We start from the raw sequence: 27,372 nt of genomic DNA, 5'->3' as shown, positions 1-27,372 counted from the left end.
TGAGATCATGGCCTGAGCCGAAGTCAGACACTCAACTGACTGAGCCACCCAGGCACCCCAATAAGCATTTTAAAAATAAAGGTCATAACTTTATCCACATTATCCAGATGTTCTAGTCCTGTTCTTTCCCACAGTCCCTTGTTCAAGCACTCAGCCAGCCAGGCAAAGCTGTAAAACCAGAGAGTCGACAGAAAAGAGAATGCACCCTGCCTAATAGCAGCACTAGCTGCACCCTCACCTTGGCAAGCCTTTGTAAACCTTGACAGGCACAAATCACAGCACTATGCTAGTAGGGCAATTTTCATAAAACTATTGGAAAAGAAAAAAAAAAAACGTATAAATAAAGAAAGGAACAGGAAACAGCAAAAAGAAGCCAAGAACAGACAGCACACCGTAATCACACCTTCTAAAGATGGAGACTGGCATGTATCTAGATGAACACACTGAGTACTGGCACAGACAAGCTTGGAAATACCAGCATTGGATTTTTACCTCTGAAAATGGTCACCTAGCCCAATAGCTCAAATATACTTTCTATGTTTAAATGAACGTCTAGATTTCAAATTTCATGACCAAGTGACACTATACTACAGCCAACACCTTTTACCTATCAACTACGGAGAAGCTCAAAAGGAAACCTTAATGCTGTCACTACAAATTCTTTTTTTTTTTTTTAGTTTACTTATGGGGGTGGGGGGCAAGAGAGAGAGAAAATCCCAAGCAGGCTCCGTGCCACCAGTGCAGAGTCCAATACAGGGCTCAAACTCACAAACCTTGAGATCACGACCTGAGCCAAAATCAAGAGTTGGACGCTTAACCAACTGAGGCACCCAGTCACCCGTCACTACAAATTCTGAGTGTGTTACTTCTAATTTTTTTAAATGTTTTATTCATTTTTGAAAGGAGAGAGAGAAATAGAGAGCACACATGCGAGAGCAAGCATGAGCAGAGGAGGGGAAGGGGCAGAGAGAGAGGTAGCCACAGAATCTGAAACAGTCTCCGGGCTTCGTGCTGTCAGCACAGAGCCCAACACAGGGCTTGAACCCATGGACCATGAGATCATGACCTGAGCCAAAGTCAGTGCTTAACTGACTGAGCCACCCAGGCACCCCTGAGTATGTTACTTCTAATTATAGGCCCCTACCACAAGTAAGATCAGGGCCTAAAAGCAAGGATTCAGATCTAGAAAGCTAGAAAGAAATGCTTGGCCCTTCAAAGACAACTGACTGCCATGGCAGCCAACTGGCCAGGTCTGAGAAGGAGTCTCAGTCCTCAGCTGGCTAGTGAAGGAGGATGTGGGCTGCAATCAACAGAAATGATAGCACTGTGCCTTCCACCCTGTCTTAGGAATTCATGGATGTCCAGCACAAGCAGCTGAACAGAGACAGGACTACCAAATATCTGGTCAAGTAGACAAGTTGGAAGAGGCAAGTGGGGTAGAGAGAAGAGAAATACTTGCCCCTTCTTGAGGTAGAACATAGGCCCTAGCATTAAACTGCAAGAGCTTAAAGCCCAGCAGCATCATCTACTAGCTCCATGACCTTTGCCAAATTAACTTCTGCACCTCAGTTTCTAGATTTCTAAAATGGGGACATAACAGCACCTACCTCATTAGAGCTATTGTAAGGATAAGAGATAATACATGTAAAGTGCTTTAAATGTATCCACTGTATAAAGTAAGGCTCAAATTCATATCAGCCATCATCACTATTGTATCTAGTGCTAGGTGCTAATAAAGAACCTATAAACAACTCTTACAAATAGGGAAACTTGACTTGGGAAGGACACTCACACTGATAGGTAAAGAATACACTACTTGAGGGGTGCCTGGGTGGCTCAGCTGGTTAAGCGTCTGACTTTGGCTCAGTTCATGATCTTACTGTTCATGGGTTCAAGCCCCACATCAAGCTCTGTGCTGACAGCTCAGAGCCTGGAGCCCTCTTCAGATTCTGTGTCTCCCTCTCTCTCTCTGACCCACCCCCACTCACTCTCTTTCTGTCTGTCTCTCTCAAAAACAAGTTAGTATTTTTAGAAAGCATACACTACACCATAAAGGAACTACATCAACTGGTTTCACATGTAAGAGAAAAAGTACAATTGTATGCAAGCAGCCAGTAATGATTCTTTAAATGTTTTCCAAACACTAGAAGGGATTCCCTCCATGATTTGTGGTAGCTGTAGGATTACTAAGCAGTTAGAAGTCCAAGAATGAGTATGCTGCCAAACTCATTATCTAAGTTTAGGATAAGATGTGTCCAGAAAACTAAGAGATCGGTTTAACAAGGTTACAAGATAGATCAATATATAAAAACACATTATATTTTGGGGCACCTAAGTGGCTCAGTCAGTTAAGCATCCGACTTAGGCTCAGGTCATAATCTCATGGTTCATGAGTTCAAATCCCATGTCAAGCTCCACATTGGGGTCCACGCTGACTGTATGGAGCCTGCTTGGGATTCTTTCTCTCTGCCCCACCCTTGCACATGCTCTCTCTCTCAAAATAAATAAATTTTAAAAATTGTATTTCTATACACAAGCAAGGAAGACTGCAAAAATTAAGAAAACAATTCCCTTTAGACTAACACCAAAATAAACAAAATACTTAATAAATTTTTTAAGTGTGAAACTTACACGTGAAAACTACAAAATGTTTTTGAAAGAAATTAAAGACTTACATAAATGGAAATACATCCTGTGTTCATGGACTCTAAGAATATTGTTAAGATGGAAAACATGTTGTAAACCATAAATATGTACAATTTTTGTCTGCCAATTAGCCTCACTATAAAGTTGGGGAAAAAAATACTGTTGAGACAGCAATAATAACCAAAATGATCTACAAATTAATACAATCTCTACCAAACTCCCAGCTGCCTTTTTTTTTTTTTTAAACAGAAATTGACAACCTGGTCGTAAATTTCTTATGGAAATGCAAGGGACCCAGAATTGCCAAAACAATCTTTAAAAAGAATAAAGGGGGCAGATTCACACTCCCAACTGCAAAACTTATTACAATTCTGCAGCAATCAAGACAGTATAGGGCTAGCCAAAGAACAGATCAATGTATCAATGGAATAGAACTGAGAATTCAGAAATAAACTTTTATATTTATGATCAGTTGATTTCCAACAAGGATGCCAAGAAAATTAAACAGGATGTTAATAGTTTTCCCAACAAATGGTACTGGGATAACTCGATCGCTCGCCACATGCCAAAGGAAAAAAAAAAAAAAGTTTTTTTGAACCCCTACCTCATACCACATACAAAAAAAATCAACTCAAAATGAATCACAGACCTAAATGTAAGAGTGAAAAGTATAAAACTCTTAGAAGAAAAGAGGGGTGGTTGTGACCTTGAATTAGGCAATGATTTCTAAGATATGACACCAAAAGCACAAATGACAAAAGAGAAACTGGATTTCAACAAAATTAAAAGTTACTGTACCTCAAAGGATACCATCAAAAGGTTGAAAGAACAACCCACAAAATGGGAAAATATGTGTAAATCATATATCTGAAAAGGGACTTGTATCCAGAATATATAAAGAACCCTTACAAACTCAACAAGAAGGCAAACAGCCCAATTTAAAAATGGGCAAAGATTTTGAATAGACATTTCTCTAAAAATGACATAAATATGGCCAATAAGCACAGAAAAAGATGTTCATTGTTAGTCATTAGAAAAATGCAAGTCAAGGGGTGCCTGGCTGGCTTGGTCAATACAGCATCTGACTCTTCATCTCGGGGTCATGGGTTCAAGCCCCATGTTGGGTGTAGAGATTACTCACAAATAATAATAGTATGGGGCGCCTGGGTGGCTCAGTCAGTTAAGCGTCTGACTTTAGCTGAGGCCTTGATGTCATGGTTTGTGGATTCAAGCCCCACGTCGGGCTCTGTGCTGACAGCTAGCTCCATCCGAGCCTGGAGCCTGTCTTCGGATTCTGTGACTCCCTCTCTCCCCTGCTCACACTGTCTCTATCTCTCTCTCAAAAATAAATAAAACATTAAAAAAATAAAATAAAATAGTAAAAAAAATAAAAATTTAAAAAAAATAACAGAAAATGCAAATCAAAACCATGATAAGATACCACTTCATGATGGCTAAAATAAAAAGCCCAGACAGTAACAAGAGCTTCAAGAATAAGAAACTGCAGTCTTCACAGATGGCTAGTGAGTCGGTAAACTGGTGCAACTACCTCAGTAGTCCCTTGAGATGTGCAATTTAGAGTTACCATATGACCCAGAAATTTTACTCCCATGGATATCCATGAACTGATAAATGGATAAATAAAATATGCCATATTCATAGAATGTAGTATTATTCACCCATAAAAGGAATGAAGTTCTCCTACATGCTATAACCTGGATGAACCTCGCAAACATTATACTAAGTGAAAGAAGTCAGTTACAAAAGACCATATATTGTGACAGCACTAACATGGAATGTCCAGAACAGGCAAATTCATAGAAACAGAAACTATGTTAGAGGTTGCAAGCAGCTGCAGGGAGAGGAAAGGGGAATGAAGAAGGGCTGCTAGTGAGTATGGGGTTTCTTTTTGGGGTGAGGAAAATGTTCTAAAATTAGATAATGCTGGTAGTTGCACAACAGTATAAATACACTGCAAGCCACTGAACTGTATACTTAAAAAAGGGAGAATTTTAGCGGCGCTTGGGTGGATCAGTCGGTTAAGCATCTGACTTCGGCTCAGGTCATGATTATCACTGTTTGTGAATTCGAGCCCCATGTCGGACTTTGTGCTGACAACTCAGAGCCTGGAGCCTGCTTCACAGTCTGTGTCTTCTTCTTTCTCTGCCCCTCCCTCTCTCTCAAAAAACAAATATTAAAAAAAAATTTTTAAGGGGCAAATTTTATACTGTGTGGATTTTATCTCAATAAAGCTTTCATTTAAATAAAATTGTCCAGACTGCCAAACTGAAGCATTAGCTGGATGTATACTGTAGACCAAAAGGTTTGGGAGATGGGGCAGGAATGCCATAATCCTACTAAATTTTAAAAAGGGAACAAGTAGCACTCATATGAATGATACAGTAAGGAAATCTATAAGGTCAAAGCCATCTGTGTGAGCAAATTCATCCTTTGGAGAATTTGAACGGTTACGTTTGGTAAGGGATGTTTTATCTCTTATTCCCAAGGGGCTTACATATTTTTCAAGTTGCAGAAGAAAATACTCATTTGTAGAAAACTCCACACAGATTCGTCACAGCTTGTCAACTAAAAACTACACCCCCATTCCAAGTTAAGAGAGAGCCCTTATCACATTTTGCCCATCTGTATATCTCACAATGGAGGCTAGAGAAAGTCGTCTAAAACTATTCCTCAGTATTGGACGGGCACTCAAGAGGAATCCAAAGAACGTATCAGAGGCGTGAAGCATGTTCTAAAATGCTTCTGTTATTTCAGGTGCATTCTAGAAAGAGGCAGCAGATTGGTCATTAAAATACCCTGGATACAGAAAAGTAGGCAACTCTGAGACAGGTAAACTCAAGAGGAAGGGTATTTCTGGTGCTCTCAGGTACCATGTGGTCATTGCGACTACAGAGTAAAAGGTCAAATTTTTAAAATATCAGGGTGCACGTGGGCAGCTCAGTTGGTTGTACGTCCAACTTCGGCTCAGATCATGATCTCACGGTTGGGTTCATGAGTTTAAGCCCTGCATCGGGGTTTGTTGCTGTCAGTGCAAAGCCTGCTTTGGATCCTCTACCCACTTCCCCTCTCTCTCCAAGTGCCTCCCCCACTCACACACACTCTCTCTCAAAAATAAATAAAACATTAAAAACAATAATAAAATATCTGTATATGAGACAAAATGTAAAAGATACAAGTGCTAGGGGGAGGCACCAGGGTGGCTCAGTCAATTAAGCATCCAACTCTTGATCTTGGCTCAGGTCATCTCACAGCTCATGAGTTCAAGCCGGGCATCAGGCTCTGCACTGATAGCGTGGACCCTGGTTGGGATTCTGTCTCTCCTTCCTTCTGCCCCTCCCCCATTTGTGCTTGCAAAATAAACTTAAAAAACAAGATATAAGTGGGTGTTCAATGAAAAGTGAGTTTCTCTCTCACTTCTGTCCCCAGTCATCCTATTCTCTTCCCCAGAGGCAACCACTGTTACCACTTTCCTCAGTAGCCTTCTGGAAGCTGCCTATACACTTAAGAAGAACATACATATTCTGCACTGTGCCTTCCTCACTTATCTCACATAGCTCTCCACTTAGCACACATACCTTATTCTTTTTAACTGCTTCCTAAGTAATCATAATACGGATGTGCTATAATTTCCTAACCCTGGAGTGGATTTTTATTATCAGTATGTCTAAAGCAGAGATAAAACATTAGAATGCATGGGTAGCATCTACCCATGGATGTATTTTGTTCGGCCATCACAATGGTTTGAACATGTGGATCTCAATGAATTTGACCATATGGGAGGTGGTGGAAAGAGCTGTCCACCAACACCCACTCTCATCTTTTACAGTAAGAGAAAGGTCAATGGCAAACAGCTACCCTCCCAGGGACTATACCGCCCAGCTGCCTGGCAGCCAGCTATCTCCATGGGACTAGGTTTCCCCAGTTAAGAGCTGAGTGGAAGTGATGAAGGTTCTGGTTGCAGCTTTAAAGGGATGGCTGTGTCTCCTCCACACAGTCCCTGCCCCTTCTGCCAGGCAGATGCTCAGTGACTTGAACAGAACTATCTGGGGCCTGAAGGGGGTTCACCAGCACTGCAGCAACCTCCGGCTGCAAGCTTTAGGCATGGCTTTGGGGCAGGTCACTGCTGAGAGAGGAAGGAGGGGAGTGGAACAAAAGAAACCCCTGTTATGAAAAAACTGCTTGATGAAAACTGTTTCAATGAGGAAAAGGAGGTGAGGTTCTAAAAAGTAGTGCCTTCACAGTGTGATTTTTCTTACAGGAATTTCAGTAATAAAATGATTTGGGGCTATATGCATCGAGCCATAAAATCTAAACATCACTAAACAAGTCCCAGGTTTGACTGCATCTGGGTTTTGTACACTTGCATCATCACTGAGATTTTCTTACACGTTTTTGTTTTCTCTCCAACACAGCAGCTGTTCAGGCCTTGAGAGGATGGCTCCACCACCTGGATCAACTTTTACAAAGATGACCTGATCTCCCTTTTACACACAGCCATCGTGCCATATCAAAGCCTCCCTATGAAAACATACGCCTTTAGGTGTAATACCAGCACCTACCTATCTAGAGCCCTGGAACAATCTAGACTCCTGTGAATATAAGTTCAGACTGTTCTTGCAGATATCAAAGGTAAAACCAATTGTCCCTGGCTGCCAAAGCGGCCTTGTTCATTTTTTATAAGATTTACATTCTACATCAGCCCTTCACGGGGCACCTGGCTGGCTCAGGCAGTAGAGCATATGACTCTCGATCTCCGGGTTGTGCGTGTGAACCCCATGCTGGGTGTAGGGATTACTTTAAAAAAAATAAAATACTGAAATCAGCCATGTGTTATTCTTTCCCATATCATGTTACCTATCTTCATAAATTTGAAGGCATTAATGTCACCCTCTTCTAAGTTCTTCCCTTAAATCCCACCCAAGTCCAACACCGAGTCTGTGGGCTTTCCTCCCCTTGGTAGCTACAATCTTTTATTCTATTTCCTTCCCCTCCCTTTACATAAACATCAGCGCTCCTATGTAACTATCACTCCATCATTTTCTTCACTTCCCTCCTTCATTCCTGCTTCTCTGCATCATCTCACCATCCTATTTCTTCTCCACACAATCCTTCCACCATAGGCCACTCTGACTCAGCAATCTAGCCTCACTGCTCGTTTTTCACAATCCCGTATTTCTACTACAGCAAGCAACTGGGGCTCGGTCCCTCTGTGAGCCCACCGAGGAACTGTCCCGCTGGAGGTCGAGAGGGTCAGACTCCCTTTCCTCAGTGATCTTCTGTGCAAAGGAGTGCATATGGATCAAACATGCTGCTAGTAGGATCATGTTTATCATCTCGCCAAAACCATACAACTCTGCGGACAGCTGACCCTATTTTACAGATTTAAAACCTGAAGTGTAGAAAAAGTAAGCCACTTGCTGAAGAGTAAACAGTTAATAAGCAGCTGAGCTGGACTCCAAATCCAGTCTGGTCTCTTCCACTCTATGATGCAATGCCGTAAGAGCCATACACACCCATTCCCCAGCACAGCTGGCACTCCTCGTGGCCTTGCACGGCCAGAGAGGTGCTTGCACGCTTCCAGCCTCTCCAGCCTCTCCTTGCAAGGAAACCGTATTTCAATAGCTGCCCAGATTGTTTTAATCTTCTTGCATGCATAGAAAAATCTTCTAGGTCATAATCCACCAGCCATGTGAAATTTTTATAGCATCATCATCTGTGGCTACTCCCACCTCAAATACCAGTTACTATGAAATTATGCCAGAATTCGGATCAAAGTATGGGGGGAAATGCAAGGCAAATTTTTATCTGATGAACTCATGGCAAAGAATCGAATTTCATAGAGAGTTCCAGACTCTAGTACATTAAAAAACAATCTGTAACTTCACTGTGAGGAGACTAGTTTATTAGAACAACTGAAACATGCTGAGCTCTGCTGGGACACAGGGGTCATGCTAATGTGTGAGCCAAAGAGAGTCTTTTCTTGCTTTAGTAGAAAAGATCATAATCTGCAAATCACTAGCATCTGAAGCTGGCTTGATTTAAAATGCACACAGATATAGAAAAAGTTCCAGGAAATCACTGTATTTATAGCTTGCCTACATTAGTCAGTGGAATGGCCCTTGCTGCTCCCAAAATAACACTTGGGAAGGCACTGCCTCCTAGCACCTTCACTAAAGCAAAGGCATGGCTCTCATCTGCTGTGCTCTAAGTTCCCCAGGAGGAGCCTTCCCGCTCCACAGGGGGCCAGGGAAGCAGACAGGGCCCTCCCACCTCCCCCCGCCCCCACCCAGCTGTACAACAGCTGCCTCGAGAGGTCCCAGCCCCAGAAGCCCCACAGCAGGCCACCTGGAGGAGCCCTGGCCTTAACCCCCTCCACCAACCAGCTAGCCATCCGTCAGATTTATAAAGCAGAGCCCCCTCAGCATTAAACCCGCCAGGACACAGGATCTTCACCACAAGAGTAAGACACAGGAGAAGATTCTGGCCGGGTGTTGATCACCAAGATCTTTCACAGAAGAACCGCATAAGGGTCGAGGAAGTAACAGATAGTAATCTTGTATATAAACTGCCACAATGCAGCAGAGAACAAGACCCCAGCCGTGCACTCAGTGGGCTATCTGGGGTTTAAGTATTTTAATCCTCTCGGTACAGAATTTCGTAATTGTTGGTCCATAGCAAGTGTGGGCAAGGCTCACATGGGAGATCTATCTGCCTAGAACTGCTTTCCCTCCCAGGAATACCGCAGCAACTTGAAGACCTTCCCAGGATGGGGAACGGCCAGGTCTGCTCGCTCTGTGGATTCACAAAGGCCTCCGCGGCAGACACACATCCACGGACTCCAACAGGCAAAGGAAAGACTGGGGTGCAGAGGGACACTTCACCTGGCACACTGGGCTGGAAGACTTTATTCAGATCCAAGGAGGAGGCTCTGGAGTGGGTTTTCTGTGGCCGCGGTGGCGGGGTGGGAGGGTCCTCGCCCCTTTTCATGGCCTCTTCTATGGAGGTGCTAGAGTAAGATCTGCAGCAAAATAAGGAGAGGTCAGAAGGGAGACAGCAAAGCTTTAGTCTCTGAAGTAGGGTTGGAATGGAAATACCCACTACAAAGGGCTGACTGGCTCCCAGCTAGAAACAACAATGAATTGTACTGTCCCTTGGGTGCCAGTATCTGCAGTAACTGCCCACACCCCAACCCATGAATCGGAAACTTTTTTAACCTCTTTGTTCATATTATATCTTAGACCTAAATTTACCCAAAGGAAAAGCTAAATTCAAACCAGTTTCTATTGGCACCGTTAATAAGAACAACATGTAAACCTTCTGCTTAGGTACTTCCATGTTGTTACAGAAGGGCTGCACGGTATTAACAGACTGCAGAAGTTTCCTCCTGTTTACGAGCTAGCGCCATGACAGACAGGCACCTATGGAGATGGGACCGATAACCCGAGAGTAAGTATCCGATGCTCAGGGGAACACACCACAAGTGAAATTCGGGAAAGAAAAACACATCAGTCAGATGGAGGGCTCTAGGCTGTCTCACCATGAGAAAGAACAGTTTGGGGAAAATTTTCAAAGCAAAAGCCTCCTCTTAACCTTCTCCCTCCATCTGTATGTAACAAGTCAGTAGCTAACTAGGCAACTTCTGAGATTGTAACTCCAATAATGACATTTAAAGAAACAGGAAATAAATAGCTAGGTCACGTAGCTAAAAAGTTACACAGGCTCGATTAAAACTCCAATCTGTTTCTAAATTCCATTTTTAAAATATTCTGATACTGCCTATGAGCCAGGAAAGAAATCTTTTGGTAGCAGCGGCTAAACTACTGAGAGACCTAATTATTTTCTAAATTAATTCAACTCAGTACATTAGTCTATTGCTTAGAAATACGTTTGTGGATGAGTTCCCAGTATGATTTTCTAAAAAGCAGATGTGTATATTCCATTCTACTCAGCTTCTCGGCTAAGTTCATGTCAAAGAATAAAATGACCTTTGAGTCAGAGATATGTTCTGGAAACAAATTAACCTCAGAAAACTGTCATTAGAATTTAGCTATGAGGGAGGCATTTATAAAATCAGAATCTATTACTATTAAGCAATTTCAATTCTTGGTAAAGTTGGTTTGGGCATAGCAAGATTTTACCTTCCTGAATCATTCCCTCAAGGGTTTCTTTGTGGTAGCTGAAGAGCTTTGTCTGTCATGCAAGGTTGGAACCTTTAATAAGGCCACCTTAACAGCATGTGACGTGCTCTGGGGTGGTCCCTGTACAATAAGTGGCATGACGGGCAAGGCAAAGGCATGCTGGAACCAGCATGAAGAATGCTCTGGTACGTTCAAGCCGAGTCAGAGGAAACTGATAAGAAAGAACACAATTTCAAATGGGAACTCCTGATTTAAAAAGGAAGTGAGAGACTCTAGCTAGAAATTAAACAAACTTTATGCCAGACAGAGCTTTAGTGACATTTTTCAGTCAAGAAAGAAAAAAATAATGTGCGCGTGTGTACACAAACACACACACACATATATAGTCAGGCACACCATCCCACCCCACATATCTCATTCCATTTTATTTCTATATGTAACCCATGTATTTATATTTTCATATGGAAAGCGAACGGAATATCAAATGAGCAATACTGGAAAACTCTGACTACAACCAATTTAAATACAAATGTGCAGGGAATCAACACAATAATGAATGTAAGTGACGTTAGGATGGGGATTTTCCCTCTTCCCCTCACATTTCTATAAAGTTTTATTATTCTAAAAGGGAAAATAAAAATAAATAAATAAAAATAAAAATAATTTGATTCTCTCAGTCTCAGTCAAGAGCCAGTGGGGGGTAGTGAAAATAAAAAGGTTCAAATCAGACTAGGACACCAAATCCTTAAAGAATAATATAGGAAATTAGGCCAGAGATATTAATAGAAATGTGACTATGAAACTTTGTACTTTCACTCGCTTTGAGAAAAGAGGAAGTCAACAGAAAAAAAATGTGAGGTTCAATTTACAGTTAACATGGCACACGTAAGCAGATTCCTGCGATTCCAAGGGTTTTCCTACTCTGAGGGCAGATAAATGTTACTATTCCTACATCTTAAAGCCAGTAGAGACTAATTTCAAAAGATCCATTCATCCTTAAAAAACAACAACAAGAAGAAAGGATGGGTAAATGTGGTAGTCATAGAGAAAAACAGTGATTGTATCTGTTCTCCCTGCCAAAAAGAATTACTCTGTTGTTTCAAACAACAGGACTATAGATAGCTGTACCTTCTATAAACAAGGAAACAAATCCCCAATTTAGGAAATCTAGATATAAAAGATAGACTAAGGGATAACTCTTAGATATACACAAAGACGAGATTTCCTTAAATGTTGGTATTTCAAGCATCAGATTTAATTTCACTTCTTCAGGAATGTGTCTAAGCAGCCAAAAGAAGAAAAAAGTCCCTAAAAGCCAGAGCAAAACTTGGAAGCCACAAACATACTGTCCTAGCTCCTACTGTATTCCTGCCACTGAAAAGTGCCCCCAGTACCATGTCCTTCTCTGAGGTTCTATCCATGTTTCTGTATTTCTCCTCCATCTTCCACTCTGTTGTCTGATGTCACTGCAACCCTGCCTTACTGGCTCTCCCTCTTCTACTCGCCTCTACTGACCTAAAAACTGTGACTCCAAAAAAGAGGCTCTAAGATAGGCTAAAACAGACCGTAAGCACTGCTTACCTAAAGCTTCAAAGCTCATTTTAAAATCACTGTGAGCATTTGCCTTTCCTACCCTAGATTTTACACCTCCTGTGTCTTTTTGGTGTCAACCTTGCCATGACAGTCAATTTCAGTGAGTTTACCTTTTCACCCCTTTTCCTTCTCTCCAAAGCCACTGCCCCCTATTTCTTATCATCCTGCAACAGGTGGGCCATATCACAGAAGCCACTTCTTGTTAGTCGACTGGCCAGCAGCAGCCACCACCTTCCAGCACTAAGAGACACAGAAAGTAAGAGTGTCCCAGCAGCGCCGCAGGCTCTGGTCAGGCCCCTCAGGATGAGGGCACTCACCCATAGCCTAAGCTGCAAATCTAAAGGAAAAGGAGATCGTAGGCTGGACTCCAGGTTGTGGGATTTTGTTTCTAGTCAGAGACAGGATACGAAGGGCATTAAAGCAGAAATTAAACACATACTACCTGGATCTTGGTCTTGCTTTGAGGCTGTTGGAATCCTTAGAAGTGGCTGAAACAAAGACCGGTTGTTGTTTACTTGGCTTTCATTTCTGCCGATGAACAGGTTTACAAGCAATACCTGGGCTAGTACAGAACATAGATCTCAACAGGTAAATACGAGGTACAGGTATCCCTGTGGAGAACTGGACTGCTTCCACAGTCTCATTTTGTCATTTTATTTCTAAAGCTAAAGGCACAATTCAAAAGAAAGAAAAACTAACATTTTTTCTCCTTTTGTCAGAGCACTAAGGAGCTATTCTCAAGTCTACACTGATGAATAAAGACATTCCAGTCTAAAAAGACAACCCTCTCAAGGGGTTATCTGCGTATATAATGAGGAGTTCTGACCTGTGGTTTCCTTGGTCTATCATGATAGCCTAGTAATTGATTTTGAACCAGCCTCCCCTGAAGGCTAGGAAAAACTCTATCAAGTTACATATTTTAAGAATTTCTTAAAATACACTACCAGAGCAGCATGACCACAAGAAATCAAAGCTCCCACAAGTTAAGTTGAAAAGAGCAACACAGCTTTTCCTGTAAGAAAATATTCTTGTGTCCTATGTCCTTGTGACTGAATCACACAGAGTATATTATGGAATGATATCACTAAAATATCTTATCAACCATACAACTTTTCCTTATCAAATTTAAATCATAAACTAACTTGCTCACTATCGACACCCACGGACCCTAACGCTCCCCTCACAAGTTGTTGGGAATAATTAGAAACATTTACAAAAACAATCATTTTTTATGTTTTCAATACACTATGGAAGACAACTTTAGAAACCACCAGTTATGCTAAGGTTTTGCAAACACTGCGAATCTTTCATCATAAAATCTCATAAAAATTCATAGAAAAAGTGCTACGAACTAGGAACAAGGAGAATATCGTTTGTATATTGTGTGCAGAAATTCTTCCTAAGAGAAAATGTCTCAATGCATTATCCCACCCTTTTTTACATTGCTTTAAAGATAAAAACCCTCCTTGGTGTAAAGGAGCCTGGATTTATGATGGTCATTAAAATCTATGAGTTAGATAAACAGGAAAAAAAAGAGGAGTTAGAAATGCTAACAAGGCAGAAAGCAAGGAAGCTATATTCCCTTAGATACGATCAGCTGTAGAAAAGACGCATGTCTCTCAAAATAAGCATTGTGGCTTGTTGTAGGGAGAACACGGACATCTTTCAACTCCAACCCATCAATGTGCTGCCTGAGCCAGCAAAGTATTGGAAGGCTGACGAGCCTGAGCCCTGTCTTGCCCATTATCATGCATCCCCACCTGCATGTATGAGGAAAACTACCTCTTCCTGCCCCACAAACCCCAGGCAGCAAAGGAAAGCAGCCTAAGGGTAGCCGGTCCTGCAGCCAAGCAGGCTGCCTTGGGGCTCAGTGGACAGTATGACCAGACTCACCACAAAGCTGGGGGCTGTCCACCGGGCAGGTGGCTCTGAGCCCCTCTTCTTCCGCAGGCTACACTACTTCCAGGAATATGTGGGTCCAGGGCATCTGGGCAGCTCAGTCGGTTAAGCATCTGACTCTTGATTTAAGCCTAAGTCATGATCAAGCCCCACTGTCAGCGCAGAGGCTGTTTGGCATTCTCTCTCTCCCTCTCTCTATTCCCTTTCCCCTGCTAGCCCGCTCGTTCTCTCAAAAAATAAATAAGTAAACATTAAAAAAAAAAAAAAAGAAAGAAACGTGTGGGTTGGGAAAGTCTTAGTCATGTTAGAATAAAAGCCTGGTTCCTCAAACAAGACTGTAGTGACCGTTAATTCCTTTGTCAAGTGCCATTATCTCTGTCTTTTTGCTGGGGTAAGAAGGGGTGTGGAAGGAAGAGTAAACCCGGCTGGTGAGAGATAGACACACAGACAGATGGAGTGAGGGGTATGGATAAGCAGTGGGGACCAGGACAGGAGTCCTGAGGACCGCGTGTTCCTCCTGGCCACAACACTAACTACTGCCTCAGTTTCTTCACCTACAGGATGAAGAAAATAAAAATGTGGCCCCTTTCTCCTGAGAGGCAAGAGAAGGCAAAGGTACTTGGAAAACAAAACTTATTCTAGAATTGTAAAATATTACTGATGTAGAGTACCCGTAATTTTTCAAGCTTAGAAATCTGATTCTAAATTTAGTTTGCTCTAGGACAGCAAAGGAGGTACAGGTGGGACAGGTAATGGAAGGAGAAACCTGCTCTAGCCCATAAGGCCATGGGGGTGATGCCAGCAAACAGGGCAGCTGCCAGAATCACCAACAGCTGTCTGCAGGCTATAGCACGGGGGACAAACAGGCCTCGTATGCTCAGCATGACCTGCAAACGTCATGAAAAAGATCACCATTGTGCAGTGTGCTCTGGGGAACTCAGCTGCAAGATGTTAGCTAAGAAATCTATGAGACTCCACTAATATATACACTCTCAGCACTTACAAAGGTAACAGCCTATTACAAAGTCTGTGACAAGGAATACCCCCTTCCCTGACAGCAGCCCCACCACCACATGCTCCTCCTCACCATCACCATTGTCATCACCACCACCAGCCACAGTGGAAGCACAGGCCAGGGAGAGACTTCTGCCACCTGCAAAAATATACCCCAGGCAGGTTGTGGTGAGTCCCCACAGGTTTTGGATCACAGAAAGCTAGAGAACACTATTCTGGTTCAGTCTTCCATTGGCTGCCAAACCTCTGAAAGTCAGACTCGACATTTGGGACACGTGAATATCTGCAAAAATGGCAAGGCCGTGTTGTACGGGAATCCAGGCAGAAGCCAACAGGTAGGTCACCGCTTCTCATTTACCTAGGAAGATGGAAGAAGGACAGCTTCCCAGAACACTCCAGGCATGTCACCTTTCCAGAAAATTGAAATAGGATAAAAAGGCAAGACTAAAGTTTAATTCTCTAAAGGGCAGCAACTCAGCTGAGGTGAACTGCCCACGTGGCATGGACAGACAACCACCACCTTGAAATTCTATAATGTCTCGCACTGGAAATGCAAACACTCTCCAGGAGAGGAGGTATTAAACATGTTTCAGATGAGGGATTCCCTCACAGCCACTCCAGATAGGGCACCAAGGGGAAAAATGAATCGGAAACCACATAGCATGTTCCTAGGCAGAATGTGAAACAAATTCAGATGTACTTCATGCACGGTCACACACCCTGATAGGATTTGTCTGGTGACTACGTGGCCCGTTCAATGAAGAAATCTTAAAAATGACGTCTACAGCTCATGCTCCAGAGAACACATGATGCTCATGGAAAAAATAGGAAGTGATGAGCCTCAAAGGCTGTTGGAAAAGCACCAATTTAACTCTCCAAATTCAAATAGCTTTTATTAATACTGTTAACATGAAGTTTACAAAAACTGAGGCACATCCACTCTAGCTCCAGAAATTAGAGTTGGAAAGAACCTACCTCACTCATTTGTCCTAAAATGGGTTTAGAGGGCAAGCCTAAAGTTTATCGCTCTACCAGGCCAGCCAGCCAGCCGTTGTCTTCACACCAACTGAGCGTTTCTTCTTATGACAAAGGAACCCAAATCCGTTTCAAAAGCCCAAACTTGGCTTGCGAATTCCTACCACTTCGGGAATCATGGTTGATCTACAATCTCAATTTTCTATTTCTTTTTTTTTTTTTAATTTTTTTAATGTTTTATTTTATTTTTGAGAGAGACAGAGCGGGAGCAGGAGAGGGGCAGAGAGCGAGGGAGACAAAAAATCCAAAGCAGGCTCCAGGCTGAGTTGTCAGCACAGAGCCCAATGCAGGGCTCGAACCCACAAACTGCGAGATCACGACCTGAGCTGAAGTCGGAGCTTAACTGACTGAGTCACCCAGGTGCCTTAACAAGTTTGTACTTCTTAACATCATCTTCTAGAGGCAAAGTTTCACAAAATCGGAATTGCCTGGCAGACTACCTAAAAACACAGATTCTTAGACCTCTTCGCTGAAATCAACCATACATTCTGATTCGTATTCATTCTCGCTCTCTCCCCTCCTCCTTCTCTCTCTCTTACTCCTTTTTCTCCCTCCATCACCCTCACTTTTAAACCTTGAATGAACCTAGTGTCTGGGGAAGATTGTACTATAGCATAAGCCTCAATGTTATATCAATTCTTTTGTTCCAACTTTAAACAAATAAGCCTGGGATGATAGCTAACTAACCAAAACAAACATGATTTACTTATTAAATATGATGAGATAACAGTAAGAAAGACTGCAGCAACTTCTTTCATGTCCTCGTAACCAGAGCTCTCAAATAGTAACGGCCTCCCTAGCCAGTTTGTTTTTAACTAGGTTCTTCTTGGTTCAGTGATGGCTCCCATCAAGAGAGCTGAGGACACAGGCCTGGCCATCTCCACAGTTCACAGACACAGAGCTGACTCTCCACGAATGTGAGCAAACACAACTTTTCTTTTTCTCCTTGGAATCTGCTCCATGTATAAGCACATTTACTTGCCTTCCTGGTGGTGAAGTGTAATGAAAATATTGGCAATTTCTGCTTTGGAAATGGAAAAGTTCAATTGTGGACCTCCACTTGATCTACCCCATTAGCTCCTTACTCTACAATGGCTTACTGAAATCTTCTCAGCTCCAAGTCTTTCCAATTTCACAGTAAAAGTAACAATGAGATTCTAACTTCAAACTGAGTGATCCTATCAGTGAAACCAAAATTCAGAACTTGAAAAAAAAAAAAAAACTCTCTTTTCGTACCTTAAAAGAGGGAAGGGTTAAAAAAGCAACCAAAAGATTTCATTATAATAAAACCCAAGGCAAATATTTAGGGAGAAACATGCTCAACCAGCAATTTTCTACTCACTGAAACTATTAGGTATTTTAAATGAGAAAGTAATCACAGAAAAATATATTGAAATTGTCTTCTCCTACCTTGGTCCTCAGACGTGTCCTTTGGTAAGGCTTCATCTGTAGTACTTTTCAAACCTACACGTGTTTTGTCTTTAAAGAACAAGAGAAAGGAGGAGAAAAGAAAAAAAACTGTAAAATTTTATTTCTGAGGCACATTAAAACCAAGAATCCCTAGTCCTCACTTATGAAAACAGTGTTACAAACCTCTATAGGTTGCTACAGCACTAAAACAACAGAGAGTCCCTGAAGTAGGGAAATAGGTTCTCATCCCACAAAGAACATAGCCAAATTTACAACGTTCAACCGAGAGCACCTCTAGTGGCCAGGAGGAGTATTACCAGCAGGTGCCAGAAATCTCCCTCTTTCATTCCTGACATCCAGACCAATGACATCAGAATCTCTCTGGGAGTGAGATGTGGGCTTCAGTAGTTTAGGGCCCATTGTTCCAAGGTGCAATCAAGGGTAAGACCCACTAGGAAAGACAGTGATCAGAGTACAGACTGCTGCAAAAAAATGTCTAGTTCTGCCTGCCACTCCTGAGCAAATATTTATTTTTTTTTATTTAAGGTTTTTATTGTTTTTTTTTTTTTACAAATAGTTTATTGTCAAATTAGTTTCCACATAACACTCAGTGCTCATCCCCATAAGTGTCCTCCTCTATGCCCATCCCCCCCTCCCCCCCACATCCATCAGTCTTCAGTTTTTGTCAGCATTCAAGAGTCTCTCATGGTTTGCCTCTCTCCCTTTCCCCCACCATTTCCGCCCTTCTTCTCCCCCTTGGTCCTCCGTCAAGTTCCTCCTAATCCTCCTATACGTGCAAACATATGATATTTGTCCTTCTCTGCCTGACTTATTTCGCTCAGCATAACACCCTCAAGGTCCATCCATGTTGCTACACATGGCCAGATTTCATTTTTTCTCATTGCCATGTAGTATTCCATGGTATAGATAAACCACATCTTCTTGATCCATTCATCTGTTGATGGACACTTAGGCTCTTTCCATGTTTTAGCTATTGTGGAGAGTGCTCCTGCACAAATATTTAAATAGAGAGCAAGCAATTATTGTTTCCTAATGGAAAACTTATTTTTCGTGTTTAACTCATGTACAAGGCTGCATCAATGGCAAGTCTGGACAATAAAACCTGAAATAGCTTCACTGATTTTTAGCCCCTTCAGATAAGCCTCTCATTCATGGGTAGTAAATCAGTTTCAGGTAATAAAAGGAATACGGGCCTGAGACTCAGAAAATATTGAAAATCTTTATTCTTCTCTCTACTCTTTTTATTATTAAGCAAGTAATTCATACTGCCTGAATTTCGGTTTACTCATCTCTATATTTTAGGTGGTAAGACATACTAGCCTCCGCTCGACTTTGTGAGAACTGAATAAGGCAGTGGAGGAGGAAGGGCCTGGGAGATCATAAAGCATTATATGGAGTGGTGGGAGGCGGGGAGAGGTCCTCCTGTTCTACCTAGTCCCAAGCCAACTCATCTCTGTGCTTAACGGTAGCGCCAACCTGGAAAACCATACCGCACTGCTTCTCACGCGCCCGGTAAGACTGACAGATGGCCGCTGGCTCCCTGACATAGCCTCACACCCACAAAGTAACAGAAGATAAATCCCAGGGACAGAAACTCTCTCCAGAAGGAGGACTTCCTCAAGGATTAGACCTGTGTACAAATGTGCATTTATACTGATGTTCTGGGATCACCTCTGCCAACCCAAGATGTTAAGCTCTCAATTCTTTCAGCTTCCGGTCATCTCCTAATTAGTATGACCAAATTCCAAGCAAGGGGTCAGAGGTGAGTAAGGGGCAGATGAGTTGAGGGGCTTTGCAAGCTCCTGTTACCACATGCTTCAGAAGCCAGCCATTCCAAGAGAAGTGAATGAGGAAACACAGGTAGAATGTCCCTAAAGGAAGAAAACTCATTCTTTCCATACCTTGCTTGTCATCACTAGTCACATCTTGGGTTGGGACAGGAAAGTCAGCCATGTCTTTAATAGATAGCTTCTTGGAAAAGAAAAGTAAATACATTATACAGGTTGAAATGGAAATTACATTATGTGTACATATAATGAAAAGGCTAGAAAAGCTACATATCTTGCCCATATTTCTTTCTTCAGTAAACCCTGACATTTAATACTTTTTTTATTTTAGGGGGCTCTTAGTGAGGTATAAGTTAATTTGTATTGAAATTTTACATGTGGGGTGCCTGGCTGGCTCAGTCAGTAGAACATGTAACTCTTGATCTCAGGGCTTGGAGTTTGAGCCCTACAATGGGTGAAGAGATTATTTTAAATTTTTTTTAAAAAGGAAATTTACATATGCAGAGAAAAAAAACATAACGATTCATATTTAGACAGATGTATAGACTGCACATTAAATCTGAATCCGGTGTGGGACTCAGCCAGAGAACTGTGTAGCGTTTGCCCATTCTGTCCAAAACCAACGTGCACTTTCTGTACTGTTTCACAAGCAGAGTTCTGACAAGGAGCCCTATAATGTGGGTATTTGCCAAAATCTGTTATGCAGAGAGTGTTCAACAGTCTGATTCAAACAGCCTCCTTGTCAAGGAATAAGGTAATTTTACTGATGGCCAGAACAAAATATTCTCCTAACTCACTTAGGGGAAGTCTTCAGTAATACTAATAAGACAGAATACCCAAATTGATCAAGTATTGATCGTTTAAATTTTTGTTTAAAAACTGACTATAAATTTATTTCTTACAAAGTCTAAATATGCACTCTGAGACTTTTGATAATATTACAGAATAATATATATTAGTATTTACTATATATAAACAAATTCTAGAAAGATACATAAAAATTGAAGGGTGACTCAGCAGATGGGGAAAATGGGAGGAAGACTTGCCACTATATGCCTTTTGATATTCTTTTAATTTTAAACACATTCAGAAAAATCAAACAAAACTAAAAGGAAGCAGGGTAAATGTGCTCCTAAAGGTTCACTGGTTTGCCTCTCAGGATCTGAACAACCCCAGTGAGATCAGCAATACTTGTGTGCTGCTTGCTACCGGTAACCTGACCTAGGATTTAACAGTCCTCAGCAGATCATCCTGGACATGACCATCAAGCCTCCAGATACAATTTCCTATTCAAAGTCTACTATCTCCAATAGAACAGAGAATGTATCTTAACAGTGCCTTTCTTTCATTTTCTTCTCCCACCTGGATTATCAACTAGATCCCTAGGTAGAAGAAAATGATTTAGGATCAGAAAATATAGATAAAAAGTTATCCAAAAAAGAAAAAAAAACTACCCCTGAAAGAAAATTTCAAAACCTAAAGAAATGGAAAGACATCCCATGCTCATAGGTCAGAAGACTCGATATTGCTAAGATGGCAATACTCCCCCAAATTCATCTACAGATTCAGTGCAATCCTTCTTCACTTTTTTGCAGAATTTGAACAGCTTGTCCTATATTTCATACGGACATGCAAGGACCCAAAAGGGCAAAAATATCCTTTAAAAAGAACCAAAGAAAATTGAAGGACTCAGACTTCCCTATTTCAAAACTTACCACAACGTTATAGTCATCAAGACAGTGTGGTACTAGCATTACAACATCCATGTAGATCAACGGAAAAGAATTAAGAATCCATAAATAAACCCTTACATTTATAGTCAACTGATTTTCAACAAAGGTGCAAAACAACTATGTTGGGGGGGGGGACTGTCTTTTTAATAAACGATGCTGAGACAACTGGATATTCATATATGAAAGAATGAAGGTGGACCTCTTCCTCACGGCATATGCAATAATGAACTCGAACTGGATCACGGGCCTGAATCTAAGACCTAGAACTATACAACTCCTAGAAGGTCACATAGGAGCCAGTTATTGGTGAGCTTCTGTTAGACAGTGGTTTGTTAGCTAGGACACCAAAAGCAGAAACAACAAAAGAAAAAAAAGAGACAAACTGGACCTCATTAAAATAAGTATTTGTGTTGCAGAGGACACTCTCAGAAAAAGAAAAACAAAGAAATACCACCTCACACCTGTCAGAATGGCTAAAATTAACAACTCAGGAAAACAACAGATGTTGACAAGGATGCAGAAAAAGGGAAACCCTTTTGCACTGCTGGTGGGGATGCACACTGGTACTACCACTCTGGAAAACAGGATGAAGGTTCCTCAAAAAATTAAAAATAGAACTACCCTATGACCTAGCCATTGTACTAAGCATTTATCCAAAGGATACAAAAATGCTGATTTGAAGGGGCACATGCACCCCACTGTTTACAGCAGCACTTTCAACAACTGCCAAATTATGGAAAGAGCCCAAATGTCCATCAACTGATGAATGAATAAAAAAGATGTATATATACAATGGAATATTATTCAGCAGTAAAAAAAAGAATGCTATCTTGCCATTTGTAAGAACATGGATGAAAATACACTGTTTCATGCTAAGTGAAATAAGTCAGGCAGAGAAAGACAAATATATGATTTCACTCATTTGTGGAATTTGAGAAACAAAATAGATGAACATAGGGAAAGGGAAGTAAAAATAAGATTAAAACAAAGAGGGAGGCAAATGATAAGAAACTAAAATACAGAGAACAAACTAAAGGTTGCTGGAAGGGGGGGGTTAAATGGATGACAGACATTAAGGAAGGCGCTTGTCGGGATGGGCATTGGGTGTCGTATGTAAGAGACGAATCACTGGGTTCAACTCCTGAAACCAATACTACACTGTATGTGAACTTGAATTTTTTTTAAAAAGGCCAAAAAAAAAAAAAAAAAAAACACAACAACAAAGAAAATATCTGCCAATTATATATCTAACGAGGATCTTCAGAACGTACAAACACAACTCAATAGTAACCAAATTTATAAATGGACAAAGGATCTGAAGAGAGATTTCAAAGAAAATCTAAAATTGCTGCTAAAACACAAGAAAAGATGTTCAACATCAGTCGTCATTAGGAAACTTAAATCAAAACCACAATGAGATACCACTTCAATCCCACTAGGATGGCTAAAACCAGACAGGCAGGCAATAAAGAGCATTAACAAGGATAGAGAGCAACAAGACACCTCATACATTACTGGTAGAGGAAGTAAAATGCTGTAGGTACTTGGAAAAGCATTCTGGCAGTGCCTCAAAAAGTTAAACACAAGTTACAATATGACACACACAATTCCACTCCTAGGTAAGCACCCAAGAGAACTCAAAACAGGATGTTCCCACAAAAACTGGTACATGAATGTTCACAGTAACATTTTGTCCTCACAGCCTCAAAGCAGAAACAAGCCCAACGTCCATCAGCTGAAGAATGGACAAACGTGGCAGAGCCACACAATGGACGGAAGGAATGAAGCACTGACACACGCTATGACACGAACTTTAAAACATTCCACTACATGAAAGGCGGCAGTCACAGAAAAACCAGATACCGTAGGAGTCTATATGAAATGTCCACAACAGGCAAATTCAGAGATGGAAAATAGATTACTGATTACCAGAGGCTGCAGGGTGGAGGGAATAGTGAATGACGGCTAAGAGTACAGGCTTTCTTTAATGAGGTGACAAAAAACGTTCTAAAATTAGACTGTACTGATGATTGCACAACTCTGTTAATACACTAAAAACCATTGGATTGAATGGTTTAGATGAGTATAGTATGTGAATTATATGTTAGTAAAGCTGTTTACGAGGGAAAGCAATCCAGTAATCTAAGAAGCACTGCTATGGGGCGCCTGGGTGGCTCAGTCAATTAAGCTTCTGACTTCGCTCAGGTCATGATCTTGTGGTCCAAGGGTTCAAACCCCACGTCAGGCTCTGTACTGACAGTCTGGAGCCTGCTTGTGATTCTCTCTCTCCCTCTGTCTCTCTCTATGCCCCTCTCCCACTCATGCTTTCTCTCTCTCAAAAAAAAAAATAAATAAATAAAATGAAAAAAATAAGATAAATTAAGAAAACAAAACTTTAAGAAGCACTGCTAATGAGGAGTTTACCTGAAATTTATCTTTAATTCCTGAAGGAAACAAGTACATGGTTACCTCTCTGCTATCTGGAGATCTGATCTGTACTGCTGAGCAAATGTCTCACGACCCAAATCAGTTACAGCTTTCTCCACACCACAAACACCCATACAGAGCTACCCCTCACAGGGCTAGTACCAAGATCTAGTTAAATCCCATGCATGCATTCATGAGAGATTAAAAGACTGGTAGAAAGAACAATAAATGGAGTAGAAGACAATGAAATATTTAATCATTAGCTACTTAAATTTGACATATACTTCTTGAATGGCCAAAGCATTAATTAACCTCATTACTTTGTCCTTGAATTCTGTGTATTACGTCATTATGTAAAAGCACTCCGCCCTGGAATGTAGCAATTTTGTTGGGAAAGAGTTTTTGTTGTTGCTGCTGTTGTTGTTTTGCTCTTTTGTTTGGACAGGGCAAAGACCACCCCCACCCCCACCAAAAGAGACAGTTAAAGTCTACAAAAGTATATAACAAAACTAGCTGTACATCACATCCATAAAGTTGAACATCAAAAATGTCATCAAGGACATCAGAGTGTGTATTTAAAAGTATCTGCATTCACAGACTTCACAGCTAACTGTACATTTGCTCTTTTCCTTTAAAACAGACGATAAATGACTACATGCGGGAAAGCAACACAAGCCAGTAACGAATTTCTCAGAAACACAGCATTATTTGTTTCTGTTGGAAGGGCAGAGATCACCTGAGTGCATTCTAGAAATAAGAGTTTATGACATTTTTTAATAAATCACCTAACAACCTCAAAATGTTACACAAGCAGGGGGACCCATACCAAACAAAACAGAAGCAGGACAACCACGTAAGCCTCCAGACACGGCCAGCAGCCCCAGAGTACACAGAGGCCCATGAAAAGTGGCTAACTAACTATTCTACCTGCTTCTCCATCATACACCTTCTGCAAAATAAGGAACGTAAAAAGCTAAAACTCTTCAAATGCACATCTATCACTCCTCATACCACTTTCTACCTTTTTCCCTTGAGTAGAAATCTGTTGAGTAAATAACAGAGGCTATGACTCCAATAAAGAGTACCAGGGAGGCCAAGGGAGGCGTTAGCAGAGCAAGCCCTGCAGAAGCAGCTGGTTCTGTCACCGAAGAGCAGACGGTGTCAAGGCCACACAGACTGGAGGCCTGAGAGCCCCATGGAAAAGAATAAATCATCACACACAGTTGCAATCAATTAAACAAACGGCCCTGTATCCTGCCTCTGACTTCAATCATCTTGCTACAGTTTTAACCAGGGTCTCTGGACAATAGCAGCCTATGAATAAATCTCCATTTATTACACATATCCAGATTTGTTTTTAGGATGGCAACAGCAGACGTCATAAGTTGTCATCACAGCAATCATAACAGCGATGATGATGATGATGAAGATTGTGCTGATACTGACAATAACCATAATGACTCTGATTTATTGATGCATACCTAAGGACCACTAGGCATGTGGCTAGGCCCCAACATCGTCAATGGCCCAACAGTGTAGGAATTCTACAGGTTTCTCTTGGGATAATCCAAACCAGTCTTCATTTGGTCTAAACACTAAACACCCTGAGGGAGAAGGGGTTTAAATGTGATTTGGGATCCTCTTACATAGTTCTCAAGCTTCCTCCTAAAACTGTCCTGCTCCATTAGACCTTGTTTATACTCAACTACTAAAAATACTTGACAATCTTTACTTCAAAATTAAAGCTTGGTTAAAATTAACAATTTGGCTCACATTCTTCTGGCTTAGTTTGTCTACACTTAAACTTCACCCCTAGAAGGTCAAGAGACTGTCTTGCTTGTTTCACTAAATCTAGTTCTAGGGAGAAAAGAAAATAGGTAATTATAAGATATACCTGGTATCCAGATTTGACAGGCTAAGCCTCCACGTAAGTACACAGCATGAAGAGAAAATGTTATGAAAGTGGATTTTCTGGAGTTTGTAAAGAACATGGGTTTATGGATTCAATTCCACACACATCCTTATTTATTACCATATGAAGATCTTTTACCTCCATCCGATTCAAGTCACGGGGTTGTTGGTTTGCAGGCATTGACTCAGAGTAAGAATCAAATAATGCACACTCCCACTTGGGCTTAGGAAAAGCTAAGAGAAAAACAAAAAGAATACATAAGAACATCTATTATACTCAGAGCAGGCATTGTTTCCTATCAGCTTTTCTGTGCTTATTAAATATTACAATAAAACAGCTGGTACTGACATACTAGTTATGGCACTGATCACAAGGAGGTAGTATTTTCAGTTCTGTACACATACAACCTACTATTTCTGTCCTCCCCATTTTATATGTGAGGCAATTACTCAAGGTCAGACGGCTGGTAAATGGAAGAGTAGCGACTTGAACCACCAGGCCAGCAGTACTGCGGGAATGTACATGCTTCTAGCATTTACATTGTAACATAGTAGTGACCTTCACTATCACAATACTGAAGTTTTAACTACGCTACCAGCACAATTTTTAAATGGCAGCAACTATGGGGATAGTCTTAACGCTATAAACATTAACTATGGAAATACTTCATTTTAGCTGCTGTTGTTGGAAACAGACAAGATCTTGCAATGACAGGTGCCCCAGAAAACTCTAAAATATTCATTTGTTTAGCAGAATAACAAAAATAAGAGCACAAGTTCTTACTGATTTACAAGGAAAGAAGAATCTCATTATGGGTTTCTGTGAACACAGAACAGAGACAGAGGCTGTTATGTTAGCTAGGTAGCTAAGTGGAAACTAATATTCAACACACACCATTTCTGAGAAGCAGATCCTGTTTCACCACTTTGCCACTAAGTAATTAAGAAGGAAATGTCTCAACCAGAAAATTGGTCAATATCCCAAAAAGGAAAAGCAGATCATGGCAGACAGACAGTAACCAGAAGCTACATTATTTGTCAAGACCAGCTGTTAAGAAATCAAAATTTTTAAGCCAGGTTTAAAAAATTTCTTGCATCAGGGGCTCCTGGGCAGCTCAGTCAGTTAAGTGTCCGACTTCGGCTCAGGTCACAATCTCCCAGTTCGTGAGTTCGAGCCCCGTGTCAGGCTCTGTGTTAACAGCTCAGAGCCTGGAGCCTGCTTCAGATTTTGTGTTCCTCTCCTTCTCTGCACCTCCCCCACTGATGCTCTGTCTCGCTCGCTCTCTCCCTCAAGAATAAACATTTAAAAAAATTTTTTCTTACAGACTTAAAAAAAATTTAAATCAAATGTCAAAAATGGATTGACGTTTTTAACCCTTTTTCACTCCCCCACCTCCACCAGAGTCCGAAATGGCAACTTCCATATGCAGTAAAGTACTGGCCGTGACTAACAGCTACTCAACTTGTACAGTTGAGGACGAGCACCTTAAATTGTTCATTTGCTTACTCTGGTCTGAACTTCACTGATATCAGGTAGGGCAAACCATGGGTCCTGGCGATTCTTCTGACTTAAACTAGGGGATCTCATTTCCTTGGTAGAAACTCAGCAAAACAACTTTCCAAGTCCCATTCTGCATTAAAGCCACAAGAGCAGCTTTAACCCAGATTAGATTTCTGTTTCTAGCTTACCAATCAGTGATCTGACTAGAATTACGTGACTAAAGCTTTATCATGAGA

General features: G+C 41.3%; 1 protein-coding gene across 6 annotated transcripts in view; it reads right to left on the bottom strand.

Moving 5' to 3' along the window:
* Positions 1 to 27,372, bottom strand: part of REPS2 (RALBP1 associated Eps domain containing 2) — a 220,926-nt gene that overhangs the window by 82,950 nt on the left and 110,604 nt on the right. For 3 of the 6 annotated variants that reach the window (XM_039233865.1, XM_039233866.1, XM_039233868.1), the window contains exons 9-14: positions 25,775 to 25,869; positions 19,679 to 19,748; positions 17,757 to 17,825; positions 15,385 to 15,450; positions 12,841 to 12,886; positions 9,549 to 9,685 (exon numbers count right to left, since the gene is read on the bottom strand). In XM_039233865.1, the coding sequence (XP_039089796.1) occupies positions 9,549 to 9,685; positions 12,841 to 12,886; positions 15,385 to 15,450; positions 17,757 to 17,825; positions 19,679 to 19,748; positions 25,775 to 25,869 (483 nt within the window). The remainder of the gene's footprint in view (positions 1 to 9,548; positions 9,686 to 12,840; positions 12,887 to 15,384; positions 15,451 to 17,756; positions 17,826 to 19,678; positions 19,749 to 25,774; positions 25,870 to 27,372) is intronic. The other 3 variants (XM_039233867.1, XM_039233869.1, XM_039233870.1) reach the window with 1 other exon arrangement.

Source organism: Hyaena hyaena, unplaced genomic scaffold (genome assembly GCF_003009895.1).
Source record: "Hyaena hyaena isolate Hyena2069 unplaced genomic scaffold, ASM300989v1 scaffold_80, whole genome shotgun sequence".
Taxonomy (NCBI): Eukaryota; Metazoa; Chordata; class Mammalia; order Carnivora; family Hyaenidae; genus Hyaena; species Hyaena hyaena.
This window is presented reverse-complemented; position numbering and strand designations above follow the sequence as displayed.